General features: G+C 38.4%; 1 protein-coding gene across 5 annotated transcripts in view; it reads left to right on the top strand.

Annotated features, from left to right (window-relative positions):
* The window catches only part of MTRR (5-methyltetrahydrofolate-homocysteine methyltransferase reductase), a 32,172-nt gene extending 7,989 nt beyond the window's left edge, over window positions 1-24,183 (top strand). For all 5 annotated transcript variants that reach the window (XM_075084307.1, XM_075084303.1, XM_075084304.1 and 2 more), the window contains 13 exons: window positions 406-559; window positions 2,619-2,736; window positions 3,415-3,781; window positions 8,077-8,199; window positions 9,856-10,009; window positions 13,639-13,727; window positions 15,392-15,572; window positions 17,409-17,451; window positions 17,899-18,088; window positions 20,375-20,493; window positions 22,066-22,158; window positions 22,245-22,424; window positions 23,954-24,183. In XM_075084307.1, coding sequence (XP_074940408.1) covers window positions 406-559; window positions 2,619-2,736; window positions 3,415-3,781; window positions 8,077-8,199; window positions 9,856-10,009; window positions 13,639-13,727; window positions 15,392-15,572; window positions 17,409-17,451; window positions 17,899-18,088; window positions 20,375-20,493; window positions 22,066-22,158; window positions 22,245-22,424; window positions 23,954-24,098 — 1,956 coding nt within the window. In that variant the 3' untranslated portion in view covers window positions 24,099-24,183. The remainder of the gene's footprint in view (window positions 1-405; window positions 560-2,618; window positions 2,737-3,414; window positions 3,782-8,076; window positions 8,200-9,855; window positions 10,010-13,638; window positions 13,728-15,391; window positions 15,573-17,408; window positions 17,452-17,898; window positions 18,089-20,374; window positions 20,494-22,065; window positions 22,159-22,244; window positions 22,425-23,953) is intronic.
* The last annotated feature ends 1,556 nt before the right edge of the window (window positions 24,184-25,739 follow it).

Here is a 25,739-nt window from a genome sequence, read left to right as displayed (position 1 = left end):
TGTAAGAGTTGTGCATTTAAGCTGAGCGCAGTTGCAAAGTATTCTTCGCGTGTGTACTAATCTGCTCAAAATGCTGCCCTTCAACATTTGCGTATGGGATTATAGGATAATTCAGGTTGGAAGGAACTTCATGAGGTCATCTTGCAGCAGGGTCAGCTGAGATCAAAGCAGGTTCCTCGGGGCTTTACACAGTGTGGTCTTGAAAACTCCAGCCAGGGTTATAAGTTGCATCCCCAAAATGACTTATAACTACTTGAAAGACTTTCTGTGGTTTAATACAAGTAAAATGAGATTAAACATTTTTTCTGTGTACCTTTGGGGAAAAAGGAGGGTGGAAGGTAATAGCTAAGGCCACAAATACGTATCACATAGCACCTTGTAACTTACTTGTTCTGTTGCTTACAGTATAACTTGGAAACGGAAAAGGATCCTGTAGTTATTGTTATTTCCACTACTGGTACGGGAGACCCACCAGACACTGCCCGCAAGTTTGTAAAGAAGATTAAAGACACGAGCTTGCCACCTGATCATTTTGCACATCTCCAGTATGGATTGTTAGGTGATTTAGTAATTTCCATATTATTGCAGCACTTGTCTGTCAGTGAATAATATTTATACTTTTTACTTGTGAATAAGTTGTTTGGGGTTTATTTAAGTGCTTATATAGCATTTGTTTTTATAACATGAGCAGATTTTCTGTGTAACGTCCTCTATGAGCCATAAAGGAAAAGTGGCACAGAAAGGATCTGAGTGTAAGCTACCAATTTAATTTTTTCATCATTTAGTTTTCTTTGCATAAACAAAACTATTTGCATAAGCTATCTAAAATTGTTGAAGTTTTAATTTTGTGTCAAGTCTCTATGGACTAGTTGAGTTTAATTGACTTTCGAGTAATTGGGCATTTTTCTATTCAGAGGGAAAGGTATTATAAAACGTTCTTAAAAAATAAGGTTTTAAGATCATCCTATCCCTTTAAATTTGCAGTAATTTTTAAAACTTTTAATGTTATATTCGTCAGTAGAAGGAATGTAACTTCAGGTTAAAGATTGATATGCAAAATACAGATTTGGCAAAATGCAACTGATATATCTTGGGGTTTATGGTAAGGTCAGTTTTTTGAGTTTTCAGATTGTGTTTAAACAAACTCCGGAAACCTCTAGTTGAAGCTGGATTATTTTTGCCTGACAAGTTGATAGGTTTCTACTAAGGAAAGTATTCACTAGGAGGAAATTTCTAGTGGATATATAATGTGGAAGCCTGAAATATATGCATCCTAATCATGTAACATTTTGAGATGTTAAGCTATTACCTGGTTATGCATTACAGTTTGTGAAATGGTTAGGTTTTTCATAGCTGACTGAATGCATATATGCATAAACATAAGCATTTTATTAGTACTGACTTTTGTTGTAAAAGATACTGTTATAGTGTCTTAAGTTATAACATGTTTTGTGTTTCTAGTCTAAAAAGTTATCAGTCTTAAAATACATTCACAGTATCCATTTCAGCTTGTTCGATGAAATGTTACCCCTAAGTACCATTCCTGAGAGGGAGCAGAAGTCTTTTAAAAAAAAAAAAAAAAAAGGAAAAATTAAAATAAGGCTGTTGTGAAGGAGAAAGGAATAGTCCCTTGTTAGGTGGGGATGATAAATATCTAGTGGTTTGAAATTGTACACAAGAAGGTGTCAGGCTGTGAAAAAAACGTAATCGTTAAGATAGTGAAACAGTGGTGTGGATTACTTACAGAATTTGTGAAGACTACGTAACCAGTGGTCTTTGGGTTTGTTAGATAAGTAGTTGTTAAGGATGAGGTATGTGTAGTTGATCGCTTTGAGGGTGGGTCAGTCGTTTAGTTGATCTCTTAAAATCTCAGGTCCTCCGTGAGCATACCTCCTGAGTCCACGGATAATAAAGTTTAACTGATAACAAAGAGCATCTGCTTCTAACGGAACATCTTCAGGACTGTTAGAGGGCGGAAGAACTCAGTGCAGTGAAAATGAGATCTACAAAGGAATTTCTGATCCAACATCCTCCCCCCCAGAAATCAGATTCCTTTGTGCACATTTTCCTACGTTTCTTATTTCATATTGTTCAAAATCGTTCCTGTGTTTGATTCACACCCACACACACACCCTCCCCAGGGTTCCAGTATTTTTAAATTACTTTTAATACTCTCTCCCTTATGTTGTTGATATATATTAACCATTTAAACCTGAAGGTGAGATAACTTCTTTTGGTAATTCACATACAGTTTCAGTTTCACTCTTTTCCTAATTATTTCAGGTCCTTACATTTTTCCTGTAAGAGTGGGTTTGGAATTTTTTTAAAAGCCTCAAACTAAAACAACATTCTTCTGAAATGTGAAGTATTGAAAACAAAGTGTTTTCAGAGAAATTCCGTCTCTCACATTTGTGAAGGAGGAACCACTTTTTCAGCTCTACTTTGGGAAAAACAATTCTTTTTTGAAGGTCATAAAGTGTTGTGGTAATGTGCACTTTGCTATATTAGATTCTTTTGTCTGCCTGCAAGAAAATCCTGTGTTTTCTTTGCAGACCTTTGTCTGTGTAGCCTGGATGACTGGCTGATTGACATGATTCCTCTTTCCTTGAATTTGCTAGGTCTGGGAGACTCAGAGTACGCATTCTTTTGTAATGGTGGAAAGACAGTAGACAGACGACTTCAAGAACTTGGTGCCCAGCACTTCTACGACACAGGATTAGCAGATGATTGTGTAGGGTAAGAGCTGAATGAGTTTGGATTTTATTTCTTCAAGATGCAATAATTACATATGAATTTGGTTAAATTTGTGAGTTTGGGTTTTTTGTTGTTTGGGGTTTTTTAATCACTGTAGAGGAATTATGTAAGAAGGTTTTTTTGATTTGCCATAGAGGAATTGTGTAAGACAACAACTGTTTTGTTGCTCTTTCCGGCCGATAGGCTGCAGTCTTGGCTTATTTATTTTGAACTGCAGATTATATTGGTTCTGTGCGTGATGATATGAGACAACTGAACACAAACATTGCCATAACCGTAAAATAATAACAATGGAACATTAATGTAAGATATTGATGTTGCTGTTGCACAGTGAAAAGTTGCATATTTTGCTAACATCCCTTCAACATCATCTCATAAAGTTCAGCGTAAGGAAATAAAAATGAGAAACTGGAAGAAGAGCGAGGCTGTTACACATTCGAGATACACACTCAAGACTCCATAAATTTACATAGTGGTAGGAATTAAATGAAAATATTTTTTTAACAGAAAATTCATCTTGGTAACAGCTGCAGATATATATATATTAAAAATGGAAAATTAATAGTGTGTTTAGCTTTTGGTTTTTTTTTCATTATTTGTAAATTAACAGTCCAGTAAGTCAACCATTCCTTTCTCCTTGTTTTTTCCTTCCCTCCCCAGTTTGGAACTAGTGGTTGATCCTTGGATTGATGGACTTTGGCTTGCCCTTAAGGAAGCGTTTCAGTTGCAGAAAGAAAAAGAAGGCATGAGCACTGATGCTGTTTCTAGCTCCCCCTCTGCAGCCCCGCAGATCAGGCATGAACTAAACTTAAGCTCAGAAGTACAGAACTTGAAGCTAGAAGATGAAAGAGTGAAGAGTTCTGATGTTCTGACACAGAAACTGGTTGACATCCATCTTGTGGCTTCAGCTAGAGACACCGAACCTTCACTTGTTCATTCTGTCCCTCCTGTCTCTCAGTCTGCTCTTAATATTCCTGCCTTGCCCCCAGAATATATAGAGGTGCAGTTTCAGGACACCCATGGTGAGGTAAGGACTTCACTTTGAGTGATGAATGTATCCAGCTCTGGTAGGAGCACGAGTGTAAAATCCTACATATGGCTCAAAAGACCAAGTGGATCCTATATGAAGGAGATAACGTCCCCAAACGCAGGAGGCTTTTGAATTGTAAGTGGAAGGTCCATCTATAAGGCTAAAATGTAGTTACCACCGTATGAGTTACGGACACAGATGTAAAAGTGTAGTTTAGCTAAATAATAATTTGATAAAGGAATGGCATTGCAGTGCCAGGAATGGAAGAATTAAAATCCTCAGTGGCTTATGTTAGGATGGTGAAAACATCTTTCTGTAGAAAGGAATACAGTACAATTTCTGTTCAAATTTTTAGTACTTGCAGAATGCCTCAAGAGGGTGTAAAGTTGTTCAAAATCTTACTGCGTATTTAGTAACAGAGAAACCTGTCATTGTAAAAACATGATCATAATTTTACTATTGGAAACAGAAGATGAACTGCAGATTGAAAGGCAGTGTGCTTTTCATGTGAAGCCATGTTAAATAAAGACCTGCTGTACAAAGAGGAGAATCAGCATGAGCTGGTGATCATCTCCACTTGGCATGTTTAGTGATCAAAGTGAACTGAAAAGCATGACTCAGACTTTTCTGGTTGCCTGCCAGAGGCTAGATGTTTTGGTTGTCTGTGTGAGGGAGTCATGAAGGCTGGCGGCTCTTTAAGGGACAAGGAGCCAGGAGCTGAGGGTGGTAACACAGCCAGCTCTGTTACCCAATACCCAAGCAAGGCAAACCAGGAGATGGCAGCCAGGATCAGCCAAGAGTGCAGATCATCAGACAAGTTTGTGGGAATGAGGCAGGTCTGGGGCTAAGCCAGGAAGTTGGTCTGCAGATCCAGGCTTGGCTCAACAGCATCTGTGGCCAGCCATGGGTATGGTGGTGGCTGAGCTGCTGACCAGTGCTCCTGTGATGTAGCTCAGGCAGGAATTGAAGACCAGGGCTGAGCTGAGAGGGGACTTGTGGGCCCATGAACAGAGGTGGGGTAGAGTCCTCTGGCTGAGGCTGGTCAGGACCATGAAAGCCCATTAGTATCCTCAGGGCCCTGACACTTTCTCTGACAGTGTCAATGGTAATTCTGAGAGAATCATTTAGTCTAGCCAATAAAATTATGTAAGAGTTATATGTGTTTAAACACTGGATAACTTTGCTTTTCTTTTAGACCTCATATTGTGGTTGGTTTTGTTCAGATTGTTGAATTAAACAATTCACACACAGAATCACACACAGAACCACAGGTTGGAAGGGACCTCGGGGATCATCTAGTCCAACCTTTCTAGGAAGAGCCCAGCCTAGACAAGATGGCCCAGCACCCTGTCCAGACGACTCTTGAAGGTGTCCAACGTGGCCGAGTCAACCACTTCCCTGGGGAGATTATTCCAATGGTTGACTGTCCTCAGTGTGAAAAATTTCCCTCTGGTGCCCAATCAGAATGTCCCCAAGAGCAACTTGTGTCCATTCCCCCTTGTCCTCTCCATGTGACTCCATGTAAAAAGGGAGTCTCCATCTTCTTTGTAGCTGCCCCTTAAGTACTGGTACAAATTACTGGTACAAATTACTGAAATAAAGATTTATGATTTAGAGGTACTTTTCAATTAAACACTAATAGTTGGGTTGAAACTGGTGCTATAGTGGTTAAAAGAGCCCATTTTCTTATTTTAAAGTCATAGTATTAAAGTAATTTAAAGTCATATATATTCAGGCTGATCTCTGAAGTAATTGATCAGGTTCTAATATTGATACCTTAACTTTTCTGTAAATAGAAAAAAAAGTATATTTTGCTTTTGAGCAGCAATTAGAAAAAGCTGAATCTGCTAATCTGGAATTCAGTGACAGATTAAAGATTATAGTCCAGATTTCAGGAATAAAGACAGATGATTGTCTTGAGCTTTGGAAAGAATCAAATGCAGGTTTGGGCTTTTTTTCCTTTGCTGCTATTTTTGACTTGACGTAGTTGGCTAGACCTTGTCAACAGGTAGGGCACATGTAGGGTCATGTCTGTTTTTTACAAGTGAGACACAATTCATGTCCTTCTTCATCAATGACATAGTGGGATCGAGTGCACCCTCAGCAAGTTTGCAGATGACACCAAGCTGAGTGGTGCAGTTGACATGCCAGAAGGATGGGATGTCATCCAGAGAGACCTGGACAAGCTGGAGAGGTGGGCCTGTGAGAACCTCATGAGGTTCAACAAGGCCAAGTGCGAGGTCCTGCACCTGGGTCGGGGCAACCCCTGGTGTCGGTACAGGCTGGGGGATCAAGAGATTGAGAGCAGCCCTGAGGAGGAGGACTTAGGGTTACTGGTGAACGAAAAGCTGTACATGAGCACTCGCAGCCCAGAAACAGTGTGCGCTCACAGCCCAGAAGGACAACCACATCCTGGGCTGCATCAAAAGAAGTGTGGCGAGCAGGTAAGGGGGGTGATTCTGCCCTTCTTCTCTGCTCTGGTGAGACCCCACCTGCAGTGCTGCATCCAGTTCAGGAGCCCCCAGCACAGTAAGGACATGGAACTGTTGAAGCAGGTCCAGAGGAGGGCCACAAAAACGATCTGAGGGCTGAAGCACCTCTCCTGTGAAGACGGGCTGAAAGAGCTGGGGTTGCTCAGCCTGGAGAAGAGAAGGCTGCAGAGAGACCTTGTTGCAGCCTTTCAGTACTTGAAGGGGGCCTATAGGAAGGATGGGAGCAATGTCTTTAGCAAGGCCTGTTGTGATAGGACAAGGGGTAATGGTTTTAAACTAAAGGAGTGTAGATTTAGACTGGATATAAGGGAAAAAATTTTTAGTATGAGGGTGGTGATACACTGGAACAGGTTGCCCAGAGAGATGGTAGATGCCCCATATCTGGAAACATTCAAGGACAAGTTGGACGGGGCTCTGAGCAACCTGATCTAGTTGAAGATGTCTCTGCTCAATGCAGAAGGGTTTGACTAGGTGACCTTTAAAGGTCCCTTCCAACTGAAACTGTTCTATGATTCCAGTGTCTTACATTGCAACAGCCATGGGTAGTTTTTTGCCAAGCACAGCTGAAGTTGGCTTGTTTTGAAATGCATCAGCTTGAGGTTTGGATATCTCTGGAAGGAGACTCCCTGCCATTGAAAGAAGGCTGGGTATTTCGTCTCTCTAGTTACTTATATGGTCCTGGCTGTTGAGTGTCAAGGTTGAATTAACAAGGTGCTGCTTATTAGTAGCAGAGCAGTAATCGTCTGCATCTTAAGCCTTTGTGGCAAATCTAAGATAATACAATTTAGCCTAAATCTTGATCTCATTATGCCTTGAACTTCACTTGGAGAGGATGTGAATGTAGGCAGTTATCACAGTCCAGCTGAGGTACAATAGCTTGATATGGCCCAAGCTGTTAATCACCATGTCAAAATTTTAGGAGAATAGTAAAACTTCTAACCATTGGTCTCAAGTGATTCTCCTGGCTCCTTTTTTTTTTTTTTTTCTTTTTTAAATACATAAGAAATCTTCAGATTTACTGATATTCTTGTATTGGTAGAATAATTTCTTCCTATTTGTTATGGACATTTGGTGTCTCTTCATTTTTCTTTGTATTGATCTCAGATGAAGCTTGCTGACAATAGTGATGGAGAAATGAGGGCTGTAGTCTGATCTTCAAGTGACAGACTTTGTCAGAGGTGGTCTGGAATTATACTTGGTGTGCCCATTTACAATTCTTGGGGCACATTTTCACATGTGTAGAAATGTTGTGGTGTAACATGATGCTGTGTTGTCTGGAGTTTGCTGATTAGCTCTAACTATAGTTTTAAAAATTCCTCTTATAAATTGCCTGTAATAATAGCTCCATCTGCACCCCAAAAGTCTTAATCTGTAAGTCTGCAATGATGTTTTTAAATAGCTTCTGTTCTAACATCTGTTCTGTACACCTAGTAATCCTTAAATTAAGTGGGAGTTTTCTGGGTTTTAACATCAATGTCATTCTCTAATTGGCTATTTTCAAGGCAGCTCTTGAAAAAAGAAACAGCTAGCTGCGTTTGGTAGTAGTTTAGGCCTATTAGACTGTTCAAGCCTGTTGACATTTTACAGTTGAATACACACCTGTTACTGCTTGGATGTGATTTTTTAAAAATGTAGAGCAGAAGAGTATGTATATAGAAGACTCCTGTTTTTCCTCATTGTTTTGAATTGTTTTCTAAGACTGTTTCCAAGAAATTGTACCAACACTAATTGTATGTCATAGTAAGCTGTCATTCAGCTGATTTGCATTTTTAGTGTAAGTTTTCATGTCCTTTTTTTCAGAATCCACATCTGTCCTCACTGATTTCAGAGGGAACAACCTTTGAAGTGCCAGTTACAAAAGCAGTTCAGCTCACTAGAGAAGATGCGGTGAAAACTGCATTGCTCTTAGAACTTGATATTGCAGTAAGTTAGTGATGGCTTTTTCTTTAGTGGGTTAAAAATAAGGGGTGAAAAAGCATGTGTGTATTATGATAAAAACTGGTGGCAAAATTATTATTTATTTGTCTTTTTAAATTGAAAAAATAATTCCCTAGACAACAGGATGTCAGTCTAGGCTGATGCGTTTTGTAAATGAAAAGCTTGATTTGTTCACTTAAAGGTATGACTCCATGGAAGTCAAAACAGAAATAAAGTGCAAAATTGATTTCTTTGTTGTTCCATGGATATCTTATTGACTGAAATACCTTTTTGAAGGGATTTTGCAGTGGAGAAGAGCAGGCAGGGAATATTGAAAATTAATGATCTTTCAGTTTGTAAGTATACAACTTAGGGAATATTCAGAAACTGTGTAGTAAATTGTGACTATTCCTTGTGGTAGGTAATTTACACAAGTAATACTGTGACTAGTGTGATCAAGTAATAAGAATTGTTATCTCTTGAGTACTGTTTCTGCCTCTGGCATTCATTTGCTCGGACTTGTTAACATAGTACTCAAACTGTCAACCTCTGTTACCCTCGGTGTAAAAACTGGTTTAGTTTATTCAGGGAACATTACATTTTATATACTGGTTTGAAGATGAAAGGCAGAGAGCGCTCAATATTATTTTACAAGAAATCTTTAAAAGGAAAAAAATGTTGCTTTTCAGCAGCTTTCCAAATTTGCAGAATATTGCCTTGCGGATACTGTGATTTTGGCAATAACTTTTATTGGACTCTATTAGCTTGATCTGTGTCCATATCCATGGGACGTCTTTAAATCTCATCTATAAATAGAGTCTATTAAGTTTTGAGCAACTGAGTCTCTGAGATGACATGGTTTTTTGCTTATATTTGTATATATCCATGTATCCTGTCATCAGCAACCACTGAAAATGTGAACATTTTTTGCCTTTTTTTCCTAACATTCTCAACAGTCTGTCTATGCAGGTAGCCTCACCTGATGCGTAAGGGAAATATAATGATGCAAGTATAATTATGTATTTTCCTCTAACAGGCAGAAACTTGAGTAAGGTTTCAGCAGTTGTGCACAAGAGCCTCAGCCAACTAAGCAGAATCTAGGTCTTAAGATCTGAGATACCTTTTAACTTTCACTGTGCTCTTCTCTTGTTGTTTTTCTTTTTTCCTTCAGAAAATAAAAACAGTTTGGGTCATTTCAGTCACAGTTCATCAAATAGCTTAAACCGGAAATTTTCTTTTAGTGGTCATGTATCTCTTTACGAAGTTGCATTAATTGTGAGGACTTCATTTCTCTGCTATTTTCAAACCAGAAAACAAAGTACATCAGTGATTAACGATCTGGGCTGGTTATGTAATGCATCCTCTTAACACATATTTGTTTTCCTTCTGTTTAGGCTGCTAAGCAGTTCTTATTAAAGAGTGTCCCAATATTTAAACCAGATAAGGAAAGATTTTTTTTTAATTAGTAAGGTTAAACCCAAAAAGAAAACATGAGTATTCAGTTTCTGATGTGCTTCAAACAGCGAAGTGCTAGTACAGAGTAGAAGAACATAAGACTTCATGCTACTGCACTGGTAGGAAGATTGTTGTTAGGAATGGGGATGCTTGTTGGCCTTGGTTTGTGATACAGTTTAATGGAAGTGATCTCACATTTTAAAACAGGGTACAGTGTTTGACTACCAGCCTGGAGATGCCTTCTGTGTAATATGTCCCAACAATGTCAATGAGGTAGAAGAACTTCTTCACGTCTTGGGACTTTCTGAAAAAGGAGAGTACTTCGTTTGTGTAAAGGTTAAGCAGGGCACTAAAAAGAAAGGTATGGTGTGATGCACAGGTCATGAACAAATGCTCTTTTCTTTGTTGGTAGTAGTTGGTATGCATAGTTTTGACTGTTTTTATCTTTAGTATCAGGACACAGCTGTCATTTCATGGAGGCATGTTGGAAGTCATAGAGATGTGTTAAATTAGAGAGGACGCATGGAATGCTGCTGCTTGTTTTACTGTAGAAGAGCTAGCTTCTGACTGGGAACTTGGGCCTGGCATTGGCATTCATCCATTTCATTCTTCCTCTGTGCTTCTTCAAGTTTATGGAGATGAGTCTTTAATCACATAACCTAACGATCCCCCACTTGAAAGTAAAATCTCTCCTTGCGCAGTACTTCACATCAATCTGGTTTACATCCTAAGAGGGCCACACTCCTGAAGCAGAAAGATTTAGTGCTGCTGCAAGGTGCCTTTTAAAGGGCTTGTAGGTCTATGTGGGTCTGTTCTGCTGAGTCTTATGATCCCATTCTCAGAAGCAGTAGCTGCAGGTTCAAGGTATGCCCATGTACTGCCAGCTGGACCTGAGAGAGTTACTCTTCTCTTGCCTTGCAGTTGGTGCCTTAATGGTGCTGCTGAGTTGTGCCTTTAGGTCTGCAGGACAGGCCAGGGCTCTTTGTTGTTCCAGCCTATGGGTAAATCAGTTCCCATGGTGAGATTCCCTGCACCATTGAGTGCAACACCAGTTGCACACTTAAGTGTGAGATGTAAATGGACCCCTGTTGTTGGAGCTGGTGAGTAACTTACTTGTTAATGAGGTGAGATTACATGACAGGCCATGGTGTAACATAGCCTATGGGAAGTCCAGGCCCAGCTGATCCCTGTCCTTGACCCCCACTCCAGTAACTAACCTCTGCTGGGAGGGGTCACCGATTAGATTTGGTGCAGAGCCAGTATCAGTTACAGCCTCGTCCCTGCACTGGGGTTGAGCCCTTCATCTGCAGGGCTGGTCTGGCTGTTATCTAGCCCCACTGTGCTGAACCCCCTCCCCCTGCACTGACCCTCTTGGGGAACCGCCATTGTCCTTGTTCCTCTGGGGCAGACCCCCTCCAAGCACACCTGTTTCTTCCTGCCTCCTCACTCCACCAGAAAAAAAAAAAAAAGGTCCCAGGAGGGTCCTAGCTTTGTAACAATCTCTCTTTGGATCAGGGCTGGTCCCGAGCACACTCAAGCTCAAGGCAGTGTCACGCTGTCCAGGGCCCAACAACTGTGCACAGGCAAGAAGCAAGAGATTGGGTGGTGTGGGGGAATTTTACAGGTGTGCTACTCTGTTCACACACTTTACTCATTTTACAGAATCAAGCACATTTGCAAAGGAAACAATTGAAAGGGAAGGGTATAGTGAAGGAGGAGGTAATGAAGGGCCAAAGGCATCAGATTTTCATAGGAAGGCGGGCTTGAGATTTTGTCCTTCCTGTAGGCTAGTAGGTTTTTCAGTGCCAATCAGAGTCCTGCCATCTGGCTGCATAAAATTTGAATATCTCTCTGTAAGTTAAAGATGATTTCAACAGCATGTTCAAAGTGAAGGTTTCCTTGAATAGGCACAGAGAGAGATTCTCTGCTTCCTGCCTACAGTAGTTCCCTTTCTTCTGCTATACTGGTGTTGCAGGAAGGATGTAAAGCTGCCCTAACAGGGCACTTTGAGTTCATCAGTGCCAGAGCACTTTCCATGTGGAACAGAGCCTGTAGAGCCAAGTGAACATAGCTTAGCCCCTTGATTGTTCTTGTATACTAAACCAGCTGTCGTTCCAAGGCAAAGTCGGTAAAATAATTGAGTGAAACTTAGAATATCAGTGCCCTAATCCTATGTGTAAATAATCCAGATTATTCCACCTCTGGGTGCCTAATGTAGCACTAATCAGGGAAAAAAGGTGAAAATACGTGTTATTTATGCAACATTTATATGTAAAATGGCATGCCTGTTTGTGAATCTTAATGACTAATAATGGAAAGGAAAATCATAGCATTGTATTGCAGCACAGAGAATCAAAGTTCTTTGTTCTGCTCTTGGGTCTCCTGGGTGACCCAGAGCAAATCATGCTGACTTTTCACACTTGCCTTGGATACTTGGCCAGGACCTAGCATGTTGCTACTGATCTCCCATCATGGCTGGTACACTGACTTCCATGCTTCGCAGCTATGAAGTTCAGTGGTTTAGGATAAATCCCAAATTTATTTCTTTGTGCTGGTGAGCAAAGACACATTAAGTTAATATAACTTCATGTACTATTATTGCCAATCTGTACCAAAGAATTCAGCTCTATAATGCAACTTTGCAATTCCTAGCAATGTTCCGGAGTGGTTTTGCTTTTGACTTGGTTGCCTCTTAACTGCATTCAGATTCCTGAGGAATTTGTAATAGTTACTGCAAATTGTTATGGTTGTGGGTTTACTGAATGAAGAGAGCTGAAAAACCTGGGAGAAGAGCATGAGCAGCAGTCTGTGCCTCTGCTGCATCTTCAAGATTTATGCCAGGAATTCCACTGAATTTTGTTCACAATCTCTCTTTGTTCAGTCTGTGAATTCTTTGATGAAGCAGATTATCTGAACTGAGAGGACAAAACAGAAATTTGCAGTCTGGTACAAAGTCTGTTGGTCAAATACTGGATTTCTGTAGCTGATTTTTTTTTTTTACAGTATGTATGAGCAACCTAGGAAGAGGATTAAGTACTTCTTGTAATACACTGTCAGCATGTTCAAGAAAAGGAAGTTTATATAAATGTGAAAATGAGTGCTTCTTTCCTGCATTATATTTATGCCAATCCTCTTATCTTCTAAAAGTAAATTTCATTCTTTGTAGCAAGGGTTCAGTCAAGTAATGCTGATACAAAGAGGTAATTTAGCAAGTTATATATTATAGGTATATTCTTGGAGCAAAAATTTTGTAGTATTAAAGGGCTCTTGAGCATGGAAAAAAGCATAGTAAGAATCAGTAGCTAGATGCCAAAGCCAAGAAACATTGTCAAGAGAAATCCCACCCTGAAAGTTGGGTCTGTAAGGAAACAATTTTGGGACCTGTAGAGCTTATTAATTAAAGGTGTTTTGTCATATAAATGCATATAAATATATATATAATAATAAATATATAAAAATATAATAAATACATATATGCATATAAAAATGCATATAAACCCCTGGGTCTGTTGGGCCTCAGAAGCTTCAGCTTGGCACTGGCTGCGTACACCTTTGGTTAGATCATTAGAAAACTTCCCTGTGTTCCAATTTTCAGGAGTGCTTATTGATGGAGGGCAAAACTGTGGATGTTTGTTTTCCTGGTAAGCATTCCTCTGAATTTCTTCAAGGTGGAAAGTGGCAGCAAAACCTTGAGAGGTCTAGCAATGAAATCTGTTTGAACACTCGTGTATTATACTCCTCTTTTTGTTTTTTTTTTCTCTCCTGATGAGTTTGACTTTTCATTGGAAAATTGGCATTGATATCTCATTGGAAAACTGGCTTGCTGTTTAGTTCATAATTTCCACTAACCAGCTGGGGCTCAAGCATACCGAAATGAATGCAGTTTATCACTCTTATTTCTTGACAGAACAAGCATTCTGTGCTGCCATTTTTAGATGCACGTTTTCTTTTGGGTTTTTTTTTTTGTTTGTTTTTTTCCCACTGAACTAGGAGCAACTCATCCACAACACATCCCTGAAAGAAGCACTCTGAAATTCATTCTAACCTGGTGTCTGGAAATAAGAGCAATTCCCAAAAAGGTATTTATGTGTTTGTTGTTTTTAAAGAGAAATCCTTCATAATTCTATGTTGTATGGGCTCTTACAGATCTGTCCTTGCTTCATGTGTAGTTACCATGTTTCCTGGTGAATAAGGACTGTATTTGTTTACTGCTGTTTTTACTTGTGAGAAATTTCCCTTTTGGTACTTTATCTGGCAAACTATGAGATACTGAAATCTCTATTCCCTTTCTGCAATACCTTGATTCATAACTAGTCTGGAAGTAAATAGGAAAGTATTAGATATTTGGTGCCAAATAACTGGAAGGCTGACTGAACCTGGCCCCATAGGCATTTTAGAGAAATCCTTCTTTCTAATCAGAGGGAGCCATATTTGTCAAGTTTTGTCGCTGAAAATACGCGTGTTGCTCTATGCAAACATACCATAATGTCTTCTGAATAATTTTAAAGCATTTCTTCAGTATTTCAGTAACCTGGCAGAGTTTGAAGACAGATTTTTGCTTGTATAGTATTTGTTCTCACAACATGTGAATATTATTTTCCTTTCATGCTGTGCGTGCAAAAAACCGGAGGCTTGCGGCTGGAAATGCCTGCGTATTTCTAGTATTGTCAAAAAATGTTTTAAAGGTAACTTCTTGTGAAGGTTGCAGCTAAACAGTTGGGTTAGTTGGGTCTCTGAGGGGAATCAGTTTTTGGAAGGACCTTTTCACTCAATTTAGTGGATTTCACAGCAGAAGAGAAGAGAATTTTCCAATTGTTTCAACCTTTTCAAAACTGCATTTAACAATTTTGAAAATTTGTCTCAACAATAAGAGTAGGCAGAGAGTGCTGGCTGGGGAATATTGCCCAGGCCAGTTGTTATAACCTATATGCTTTATTACCTTGTTCAGTGTAGTGTGTGCTTTATGTAACTCAAAACTATTGTCTGGAAGCTCAGTGTTTGAGCACACTCAAATTACTTTCCAAGTATTCTATTGTGTAGAATATGTCATCTGATTGTGCTTGGTGTTTTGGATCACTTTTCTGTTATGCACTCTGTCTATTTCCACCTTACTTTTGGAAAAAACCTTGTAACTATTTATGTCTGATTTTTACTTTATCTTACAATGCTCAATTTAATTTTCTCTTAAGAAAACGTTGCAGTACCATTGTATAGGCATAATGTATGGAATAAAACACCACAGCGACATTTACATGACTCATTAAATATCATGCCTTATTTACAGTAATACCTTTTCTAAGACTTCTTATTATTCCTTTCCTGCTTCTGTAACTTAGCAAATGGTGTTTTGTCTTGCACTAATTTGTGTTATGGAGCTGTTTACTTAAGTAAAGTGCAAATACATAAATAAGAAAGCCTTTCATAAATTTGGGATTTTCCAGGGAATGGGTTGTGCCTGTTTATTTGTCCCTCCCCAACTCAGGCTAAATAGGACTTTCTGACCTGCTAGCTTGTTCCAGAGATTAGAGGAGCAGCCAAACAACAACAAAAAAAAAAAGAAAGGAAAAAAGAAAAATGTAAATTTTTCATAGTAAATGAAAGCGTGCATGGGGAAATATATCATATTATCCATTAACGTGTCAGGCTTCCTGTCCCCAGGTATCCCAAGTTTTTCCCAGATTTGTGACCATTTTTCCAAATGGACAAGGGTTTTTACCCTTCACTCTTATTTTCTTCCCTGCAGGCTTTTTTGCGAGCTCTTGTAGAATGTACCAGTGACGCGGGAGAAAAACGGAGGCTTCAAGAGCTTTGCAGCAGACAAGGAGCCTCTGATTACACACGCTTTATTAGAGATTCTAATGTTTGCTTGCTGGATTTACTTCATGCGTTTCCAAGCTGCAAGCCTTCACTTAACCTGTTAATTGGTAAGTGACTGATTTAGATTTAATTAGATCTGATTTCTGAAAATGCATTAGACTAAATGTTCAATTTCCCAAGAAAGGAGAATAACCGCTCAGTTAACTGCTTTAAAAATGATACGGTGTCCATAGTGATCAAACTAGAACTATTGCTGGGGAACAAAGCTCTGTTTTCCAGTTTGTAGTCTTTGGCCTTCATTCTGCAAACACTTAGGTACGTACCTGTGCTTCAGTTGACTCTTGATTGCTCCTGTGCATAAAAAATAAGCATAAGGTGTTTCCAGGATTAGGGTCTTTAAGAAACAGTTCATCAACTGCTTACAATTAAAAAAAGACATGTTTTTACAACTCCTGATTTCCCAGCCAACTTGTTCTTTTCTTGCACGTACACCTGTTAAAATGTAAAGCTTTTCCCAGTATATTTGTATTTATGTAATGTCCAACACACTCGCTGGGTTCCTTATATAAAACATTGAAGGAATGAGACCGCAGCTGTAACCATCTCAGATACATCGGAAAATACTGACAGTTTTTTTCCAGATTAAAAACCAGATTTTCTTAATACGTTTCATTATATGAAGCAAAAGGCTTTTTTATGTTCTTGCAATCATCTTCTCTACACCTACCCCAAATCTCTCCTTAGTACACTGGCGAGATTTAAAGAAATAAATACAAGCTCTGCTCCACTTTACAAATATATGAATTTTCACAGTGAAAGCAAAACCACTTAGCTTTTCAAAGGTGGTATGGAACATGCTGTAGCAACTGAACTGAAGAAAGGAAAATTTGAAAGCGTTTTAAATGTGTTCTCCCAGAGACGTAACATGTTGAATGGGCTTGATGTCTTCTTTTAAGTAATTTCACTGAACTAGCTTGTCTTAACTCTGACTTGCAACTACCTTATGTAGCAGAGCATCTTTAAAATATGTCAGGGTGTCCCTGTACAGGTTGGAACATCTGCAAAAGGTTAATACATACGGAAAAACAGCTAAAAACCAGTTAAGCTGTATGTTGCCCTGTTCACTCTATGTTTTTCTGGCTTTTGCTATGCCCAGTTTTTCTGGTATTGCTCACTTATTGTCACCATTCCCACTACCTTGTTCACTTAGTGATATATCTGTCTCCTTTTAATATGAGCTTCTCCTCAGCCAAAATGTGCAGTCTGCACACAAGTCATTCCTGTGAAGGCACCAGTGCGTTCGGCCTTTTCTGTATATGTACATATGTATGTAGATAGAAATGTGTGCGTGCGATATATCTAGCGGGTTTCTTATTGAAAAAATGCCCAGTAAACTCCTGCATCTGTTTGTTTTCCAGCTGTGATGTCAAAAATCTGCAAAGGTACTCATAGTGGTTTGAAATAGAACTGACACATCTCCTTCTAGGGCGTTATATATAGGAAACTTTCAATCAAGCAATTCTTATTCTGAGACCTTTTGAGCTCTTAGATGAAAAGTGGGGAAAATTAAATTTCAAGCTTCACCCTGTCCACTAGCTACTGGCATCTCTTCTGTGCACCTTAAAGTTGTTTTTAATTGACCTAGAACCCCATAAATTAATTGTGGCCTCATTTTATAGGATCTCTAACAGATGTTCTACAAAGTCTAAAAAACATTCAAAATAGAGTCCAAGACTTAGTCTTAATATCTCATTTCTGAACCACAAACACTGAATGTTAATAGAATAAAGTTACAGTTAAATTAAAATATGCTTTTAATCTGTTGTGCTGTAAACATTCATTATATGGTATTTTAGTTTTCATTGGGATGAATCAAATAAGTGATGGGTTTGGGGTTTTGGGGTTTTTATTTTTTTAAATTTTATCTTATTTTTATTTTTCAGAACATCTTCCTAAATTACAAGCCAGATCTTATTCAGTGTCAAGGTAATGGAATGTTCAAATTGTATCTCCTTGGTAATTTAGGTATGCTTTTTTTTCGAATGTGTGTGTGTACATTATCCTTCATTCCTCTCTTTCTTCTGTAGATTATAAAACCTGAGGAAAAAATTATTGTGTCCCTGTTGCAAAAAACCACAGGGTTTGACTATTTCAAACAACATTGGTTTGAGTGTCTGGCAAGGCTTTGGTAGAGTTCTCAGGAACAAGCTCACACACGTGTGAATCTGGTAGGAATTTGGATTCCCTTTTGTAGGCACTGGCCTCTGAGTCCAGCCTTAAGACGTTTTCTAACTAGATGTAAATATCGCACAGTTAGCTGAACGCTGAGGATCTTGATTCAATTGAGGCAGGTTGGGTTGCAAATAGACCTGCTGTAAGATTGTACAGCTATCTCTCAGGTTTGGGGTTTTTTTAATACTTTTATCTTTGCAGTTCAAACTTGTATCAGCCAGGAAAACTGTGTTTTGTATTTAATGTTGTGGAGTTCCCTGCCTGTCCTGCTAGACCAGTCTCGCGGAAAGGAGTATGTACAGGGTGGCTTGCTGAATTAGTTACACCTCTACTGCACCCCAATAAAAACACTCTGGATGCAAAAGGAGGAAGCTCTTCTTCAACTGAAAAGGTATGAATATTAGATCTAAACTCCTGAACTGTTAAGTGTTTGCATGATTGAAATGACTGCAGGTTTCTTTGTTCACTGCCCTGATGTAATGCAGGTGTTTTGGAAGTATACACCTCCATTTTGCAGTTCTACCCTACTTGTAAGTTTACCCTTCCCTCTGTAACGTGTCTAGAACTTCATTGCTAAGTTGCTAAAATTACATTTTACTTTATCTATGGATACCTGAGTTGTGAAATTTTCCATTGCTGAAAGGCCAGAGTTGTTTTGCACCCCACTGTAGTCCTAAGCGAGTCTTGGAGGATGTTTTTGTGGACTAAACTACTGCTGTGCGATTAAATAGTTACGACTGTTAGTGTTGTCGGAGGGGGGCACTTGGTCACTTCCAGGAGAGGGTGGCAGATGAGAGGGGAGAAATCGTAAAACTCGCTTCTTGTCAGGTCTTGCACAGTTTGCAAAGGCCAGGTTATTGAATATGACACAGGGGACGGTCTGTGGTATTTCTGATGTGCATCAAAGATGGTTTGGCATGGTGGATATTATTAGACGGTTTTGGGTGTTGGTTTTGGTGGTTTTTGGTGGTTTGGGGTTTTTTTTTCCCCCCTCTTTTCATTTTGTGGCAAAGAATCTATGCAATTAATCGGTCCCAAAGTTACTGGGTGTGAGCCGATTGTTAAAAATTTTGAATTCTACTATATAATTAATATGTCTAAAAAACTACTGCCAGTCTTATCTATATCTGATTAAGAAAAATAGAAGCAAGCATAGAATTTGGTTACAAGAAAAACATGCCAATAATTCAAGGTGTTGGCCTGGCAAAATGGAAGGAAAACCCATACAAGTTATCTTCATTTTTTAAAAGTAACTCAAAAGACAAACTGCTCAATATGTGTAGCATATGTTATTCCTGTATTCACATCTGCTCTTTGTTTAAAGTATAATTGATTTGCAGTATATTAAAGATCAAACAGGAAAAAGACATGGAGTTAAGAAAAACAAAAGGATTATTACAAAATTAGTGAATAAAGTTCAGAACTGTTTGCATCTGCTTGTGCAAGCTAGAATTCAGCATAGATAAATATGCAGCAATACACGTAGGTTGCAGAAATATGTGGAATACCAGTACAAAATAGATGAGTGTGATCTTATGCAAAAATACCTTAAATTAATTGAAGACACTTTACAGCATAAATGTCTCTACCATTTGCAGTATTTCTTAAAGGAATGACCAGTTTGGAATCATTATTAGGGAAAATAGCCTCCTAACTCAAGTGCGGTTTGAAGTAGTGAGTATGACAGAAATACAAATGTTGTCCCCACCAGCAAGAATTATACTATTTTTTTATCATTGTGAAACCAGAAAAATAATACTGTTCAACATTGTAGTGTCTGTAGTGAATTAAAAGGAGCTTCACTCTTTCCTTAAACTTGAAAGTAAATTCAGATCCTTTCAGGGTTATCAGGGAAAATAAATTAGATGTTTGCTTATGACTTTAGTGGATGAAGCTCTGCTCTGGCTGCTGCTGAGTCTTGAATAATCTTTTAAAGAATTAAAAGTAGTCATCTCATTTTCTATACATTGTTAGCCATGCCTCGGAGAACAGTTGTGAAGCTCATGTGAAAATTACATTTAGACTTCCTTTCAGACACAGGTCTGAAGATCAGAATTAGAGTTTATCAGTGCAGTTATCTGCCTCCCTTCACCCGTACACGTTTTTGGAGATCATGTAAAACTTCTATGAAAATTAAGAAAGCAAGCTCAGTATCAGTAGGTTTCAATTCACTATAAACAAATCCTCACTTCCACTGGAATTTTTTTAGATGTCCACAATGTAAAAAAAGTTGAGTTTTAATCTGTAATAGATAGCAATAAACTTGCTTTTTTCCCTTTGAGTATCAACACCAAACTTTCCATCAATTCTGTAACAGTATTCCCCAAATTTATGGTGCAGTCAGCTTTCATATTCAGAAACTCATGTTTGTGTGGTTTTCTCTAGTTTTCCTCCAGTTTTCCTCCAGATGGATTAATAGGTTTGTACATATGGTGTGTGGTTTTTGTTTTTGTGTTTGGTGTTTTGTTTTTGTTTGGTGTTTTTCTTTTTCCAGAAACTCATGTGGAATTTTATTCTAAATGCCTGTGTGGCAATAAAAATTAACTCTGAAGCTCAGGGTTTGGAAGGGTGTGCGGACATACACACTACGTAAATATCCTGAAGGTTCTAAAATTTTCATGCTATTTTCACTGCTTAAGAATATTCTTCAAATATGTTCTATCTACTTTCATTCTAGATATCTATTTTTGCTCGTCCAGACAATACTTTCCACTTACCTGCAGACCCAGCTGTCCCGTTCATCATGGTTGGTCCAGGAACAGGAATTTCACCCTTTATTGGTTTCCTACAACATAGGTATGTACCAAGTTGTTACCTGGAAAGCAGCCTTCTTAAGCTGAAGACAATACAGCCTCAGGTTTTGAGTACAAATGCAGTTAATCTTTTTTTTCTCTTTCCTTTTTTTCTTTTTATGTTTTGTAACAGGGGTGTGCTTATTAGAAACAGTCTTATTAATTTTGAAAAAGCAGTGCTTGTGTATTTATGTGTTTTTCAAATGAGTAAAATTTACATTTTCATCTGACTGTATTTAATATCCATAGTGGATATATGAGGAATTGAGTGAATTCCAGAAACAGTAATAAGACATTAAATCCTTTATCTGTGTGTTGCTAGTGGAAGTCCATAAGAGGTTGGTAGTTTTTAGAAACAGTGTTGTTTGGCTTAATTTTGGTATTCAAAAACCATTTCCTTCATAAGTGGCATCTATATTACAAGCCGTGGCATCTATATTACAAGCCTTGGCATGATGTCAAGTTTTCTCCCACGTGCTCTTATTTCTAAGTGTTTACACGTTTTGGTGTTTTGAGATGAGGAGTTTTGGACCTGAACCTCAACAGGACAGTAGTCTTGGGTCTTGTGGGTTTGTGTTTGAGAGAAGGTAAATCCCTTTTTTTCCTCTCCAACTCCAGCAGAGTAACTCTGCAAGGCAAAGAGATACTTGTTCATAAAGTGACAGATACCACATCACCAAGGATATGTAAACACATTATCATTTGGAGGAAACGAACTGTGGAAAGAGTGGAATAATTGGCTGGGAGTAGTTGCAAGTTTTATAGATAACCAACACAATCCTATGTGACTCATTAGTTCCAGGAAGATAATGGAGTTTCTTGCATCCTGTAACAATTGGTTTTGAACCATTTCATTTGAGAGAAGAACGAAATGTTGACATGACGTATCTTACTCCATGCTTCAGCTTTAACCAAATTATTATGTAGAATCCTTACTCCCTAATTTTAACTCTCAAATACACCTTTATCTCTCAGAAGTATTTTGCATTTCATTTTAAAGGATCCGTAGCATTTCATAAGCATTTGATCAATGATAAATTAAATCTGTCTCTCAAAATGTAACTAGAAAGTTGCAGCTAAAACCCCTCTAAAGTAATACCTTCAGCATTATTTCAAGAAAATGCAATAACTCTTCTGATGATGTAGTAGTAAGTAGATTGTTATTCATAAAGTCTAGCAGGTTTCTACAGCTAAATGGAAAGTATGCTAAAACTGCTTTCTGCTGAGTTTTCCCAGGTGTTTTAACAGGGTTTCCAACGAAGGATAAAGGGTAGTGATCTACTTATTCAGCAGTCAGAATTGTTTTGTGTGATGTTTGGAAGTGTCAATCTTGACTATTCCAATATGAAACTGGCAAAAAAACCCCTTTGAATTTGATTGATTTTGAGCTGGGCCGAAAGTGAGTAGTCAAGAAAGTCAAAGAAAGGGGGTTTTGACTGTGATTTACCTTAAGTCGTTTCACATTTCCATCAATCCAGAGGTTTATTAAAGCACTTAAATGAGAACTAGGTTATAGACATTTTAGATTCTGAGCTTGATAAAACAGGATTTGATTTTTTTTTTCTTCCCTGTTTAGGCAAAAGCTCAGAGAAGAACATACAGACTGGGAATTTGGAGAGACATGGCTGTTTTTTGGTTGTCGGCATCAAGATCGAGACTATTTGTTCAAGCAAGTTCACTATTTAGCATTCATTTTGTATTCATGAAGGATTGCTTATCTTTGAGCCATTATTGACAGCTTTTATTGCCTTTCAGAGATGAGCTCAGATGTTTTCTTGAAAATGGCACGTTAACTCATCTTAAAGTTTGTTTCTCAAGAGATTCTTCAACTGCAGAAGTAGCCCCGCCTAAATATGTGCAAGATGTCATTAGGCTTTATGCTAAGGAGGTTGCCAGAGTCCTGCTGGAAGAGAGAGGTTACTTCTACATATGTGGGTGAGTAGAGTGGAGGTGGACTGCCTCAGAGAGAGAACACATTTAGAAGTTTGAGGCTTTAGAAAGACTTAGAGCTGTCTGAAAGAAAGGACCAAGCTGATGCTGAAAGAGCCTTCCTAGAATGCTGGGATTTCATCACTATGTCATTTTTTTTTCCATTATAGTCTTGAAAGTATAGCTCATAACCACACAGTTCCACTGGTTGCTTTAGTCACTTACTGTTCTTTTTCTTTTCCAGTATTCAGTTAAACTATGGGAGGTTTCAAGCTAATAGATTTCTCTTGGGAAGATGAGATATTTGAATACATGTGATGATAAACTGCATAGCTGTGAGATAGCAGCAGTCTTCTGCTGTGTTCCAGGCTTGGGTGGGCCAGAATGCTAAAACTCTGTAATAGTAATATATTTTACATTGGGAAGTTTTATTTGTGGATGCTAACTTACCTGGGGGGTTGAGATTTTTAGGAAGATTGCTGATAAATGGACAAACTGTTTGAATATAGAGCCCAATGTCTAAACATTCTTCTGCAGGAATAAATGCCAGCTATTTGTATTAAAAATAGCATTTTTAATGTCATGGTTTTAGCTGGGATGGTTAATTTTCTTCACTGCAGCTGCCATAGTGCTGTGCTTTGGACTTAGTATGAAAATAATGTTTTTAACACACAGATGTTTTGGTTGTTGCTGGGTAGGGCTTGTTCTAGTCAAGGACTTTCTAGCTCCCCATGCTCTGCGGGGTGCACAAGAAGCCGGGAGGGGAGGGGGCACAGCTGAGAGAGCGGATTCAAACTGGCCAAAGGGATATTCTATAGCACATGACGTCATGCCCAGTATGTTACCTGGGAGGGGCTGGCGGGGGGAGGGAGGCAGCAGTCATGGCTCAGGGACAGGCAGTGTCGGTCGGCGGGTGGTGAGCGGTTGTATCGCTTGTGGTTTGTTTTTTTTTTTTTCTTTTTCCCTTTTCCTTTTTATTATATTATCATTACTGTTGTTATTATCATAATAATAATTATCATTATTATTTTATTGTAATTATTGAACTGTTATCATCTCAACCCACAAGTTTTGCTCTTCCAATTCTCTCCCCTATCCCACAGGGGTGGGGGCAGTGAGCAAGTGGCTGCGTGGTGTTTAGTTGCCGACTGGGGCTGAACCACGATAATTAATAAGTGAGGAGTTTGGGTTGTTTTTATATTGGAACCATATGGTGATATAATAATAAAAAATACTTCAGCAGGTACAGTTCTCCCTAAAAGAAAACAATTATTCTGTGACAGCTCAACTAGGGTTCAAAGGGTTTTTTTCTTAGAAATTACAGCATGCTGAAAACTTTGATTGAGAGAAACCCTTGTTCCTGTCAATGCTCAGCTACATGAAAACTCGGTGAGGATCTTGCCATACAGTATACAAGCTATATTTTTGTTTGGGACTCTTTTTAATGCCTCTTTTCCAATATTATCCTGCCTCTGAAGGTATTGATAAAAGGAAAAATACACTATTATGCATTTTCTTCCGCTGTTTTTTTGCAGAGATAAGAAGCACATGGCTGATGGTGTAAGCGACGCTGTAGTGGACATTTTAAGCCTGGAAATGGGAGCTGACAAATTGGAAGCAATGAAAGTCCTGGCCATGCTTCGAGAAGCAAAACGATATTTGCAGGATGTTTGGAGCTAAATATTCAGCTTTTCCTATGCCTTTGTGACACAAAAGACTTAATTTCACACACATGCTTTTGATTAAAAGTTATTTTCAAAAGTGCTGTCTGTAGTCACCCAAGTCTTAACTTTCTGTGTTGACCTTTCAAACAGGAGTATGAAGCCTTGTAAACGACAGCAAGCCAGGCTGCCTTTTGAAGCGTATGGGTTTTTAGTGATGTCACATAATGGACTGTCTCAGTGCCTGATTCTTTCACTTTAAGATTGGTTTCATATAGAAAGTAGAACTTCTGCACTTGTACAAGTATAATTGCATGTTTACATTACATCATGCATTTTTTTCCTATAACATGTACATAAAGAAGCTACAGAGTAAATATGTTACATGCTGATCTGTGCGTCATCAAATACATTCCTGACTTACCAACACTTATTTGAACACTTCCTAGATACTTCCTGAGACTATATTTTTTCAGCTTGCCCAATGGCAGTTAACTGCCAAAAGGAATGAATGTTCAGCAGGTTGCACAGAAAGTTTCCTGCAGAATCTCAACTCTGAAGTTTTCTTCAAACACTTAGGTTTTTCATTCTATCATTACATTAGATCTCAGAGTTTTGCTACATCCCATGCTAATCTTTATTAGATTTTCCTGCATAATTCTTTTGAAAATATTTTCATTCCTGTCTCTAAAATGTTTGTGGTTTAATTTATGAGCAAACTCACCCTTTGGTTGAATTTGGTTGCTGGAGAAATACTGCTTAGTAAACTCTTTCTACTTTTTAAGTTGAAGACATAGTAAAATATGGGGGTTTGAAAGCGGTTGCCGTTACGTAGGACAATCCCCTGCAAAAATCAAGTTGTTGAAAGCAAATTGTTGCAGCATCGGTTCTTCATTCTAGCGGGAGCCATTTGGAGTGCAAATAGGTGGAAGAGTGAAAGTGTAAGCCATTCAGCCTTCTCTTCAGATCCCTCCTCTCTGCCCTCTGCTTTTTCTAACTTTAAACATCCATGTTGTCGTCTTGGTTCCTGGTCATACTTAGATCTTTAAAGATAAAAACAAAATATGGGAGAATATTTTAGACAAATCATTGTTGATTTCCTGGGGAGAATTCTTGTTTTGTTTTGCCTTAAGCATAATCAGAACCACGTTGCTTATTCCAAGTGTTGTGGTTGTCTAGTGATTATTAGTTAATTGATAGGTAAATCAAGAAAAAAAATATGGAAAAAATCAGTTAGAATAAAATCATGTGTTTAAAGAAGAACAACTCTAGTGAAGTGCCTGGAATTAAGGTTTTGATATAACTTGTGTAATGATTATTTAAATATCCTTGGAAGAGATCAAGTGAAATATTGTGCAGACGTTCTTCAGCGGAGCGGTTATATCAATGACTGTCAAGTAATCCCTACAAAACAAGCTCCACAGGGAGAGACGGGTGACAGTAATTGCAAACAGAGCATTTTTTGATCTTTGGCACATTAGAAGGAAAGAAATGCTTCTTCTTGAAAAGCACCCCAATTTCAAACTTCAATGGAAATGACTGAGGTGATACAAACATCAACATTTTGCATCAGCCAATAACCTTTACATGATTTTAAAACTTATTAATAAAAGAAAATGCTACCAGTATTGCAATGGTAAAAATAACGCATTAACTACCT

This window comes from Phalacrocorax aristotelis, chromosome 2, assembly GCF_949628215.1.
Source record: "Phalacrocorax aristotelis chromosome 2, bGulAri2.1, whole genome shotgun sequence".
Lineage (NCBI taxonomy): Eukaryota > Metazoa > Chordata > Aves > Suliformes > Phalacrocoracidae > Phalacrocorax > Phalacrocorax aristotelis.
Note: the sequence above shows the minus strand (reverse complement) of the source record. Positions and strands in the feature narration are given on the sequence as shown.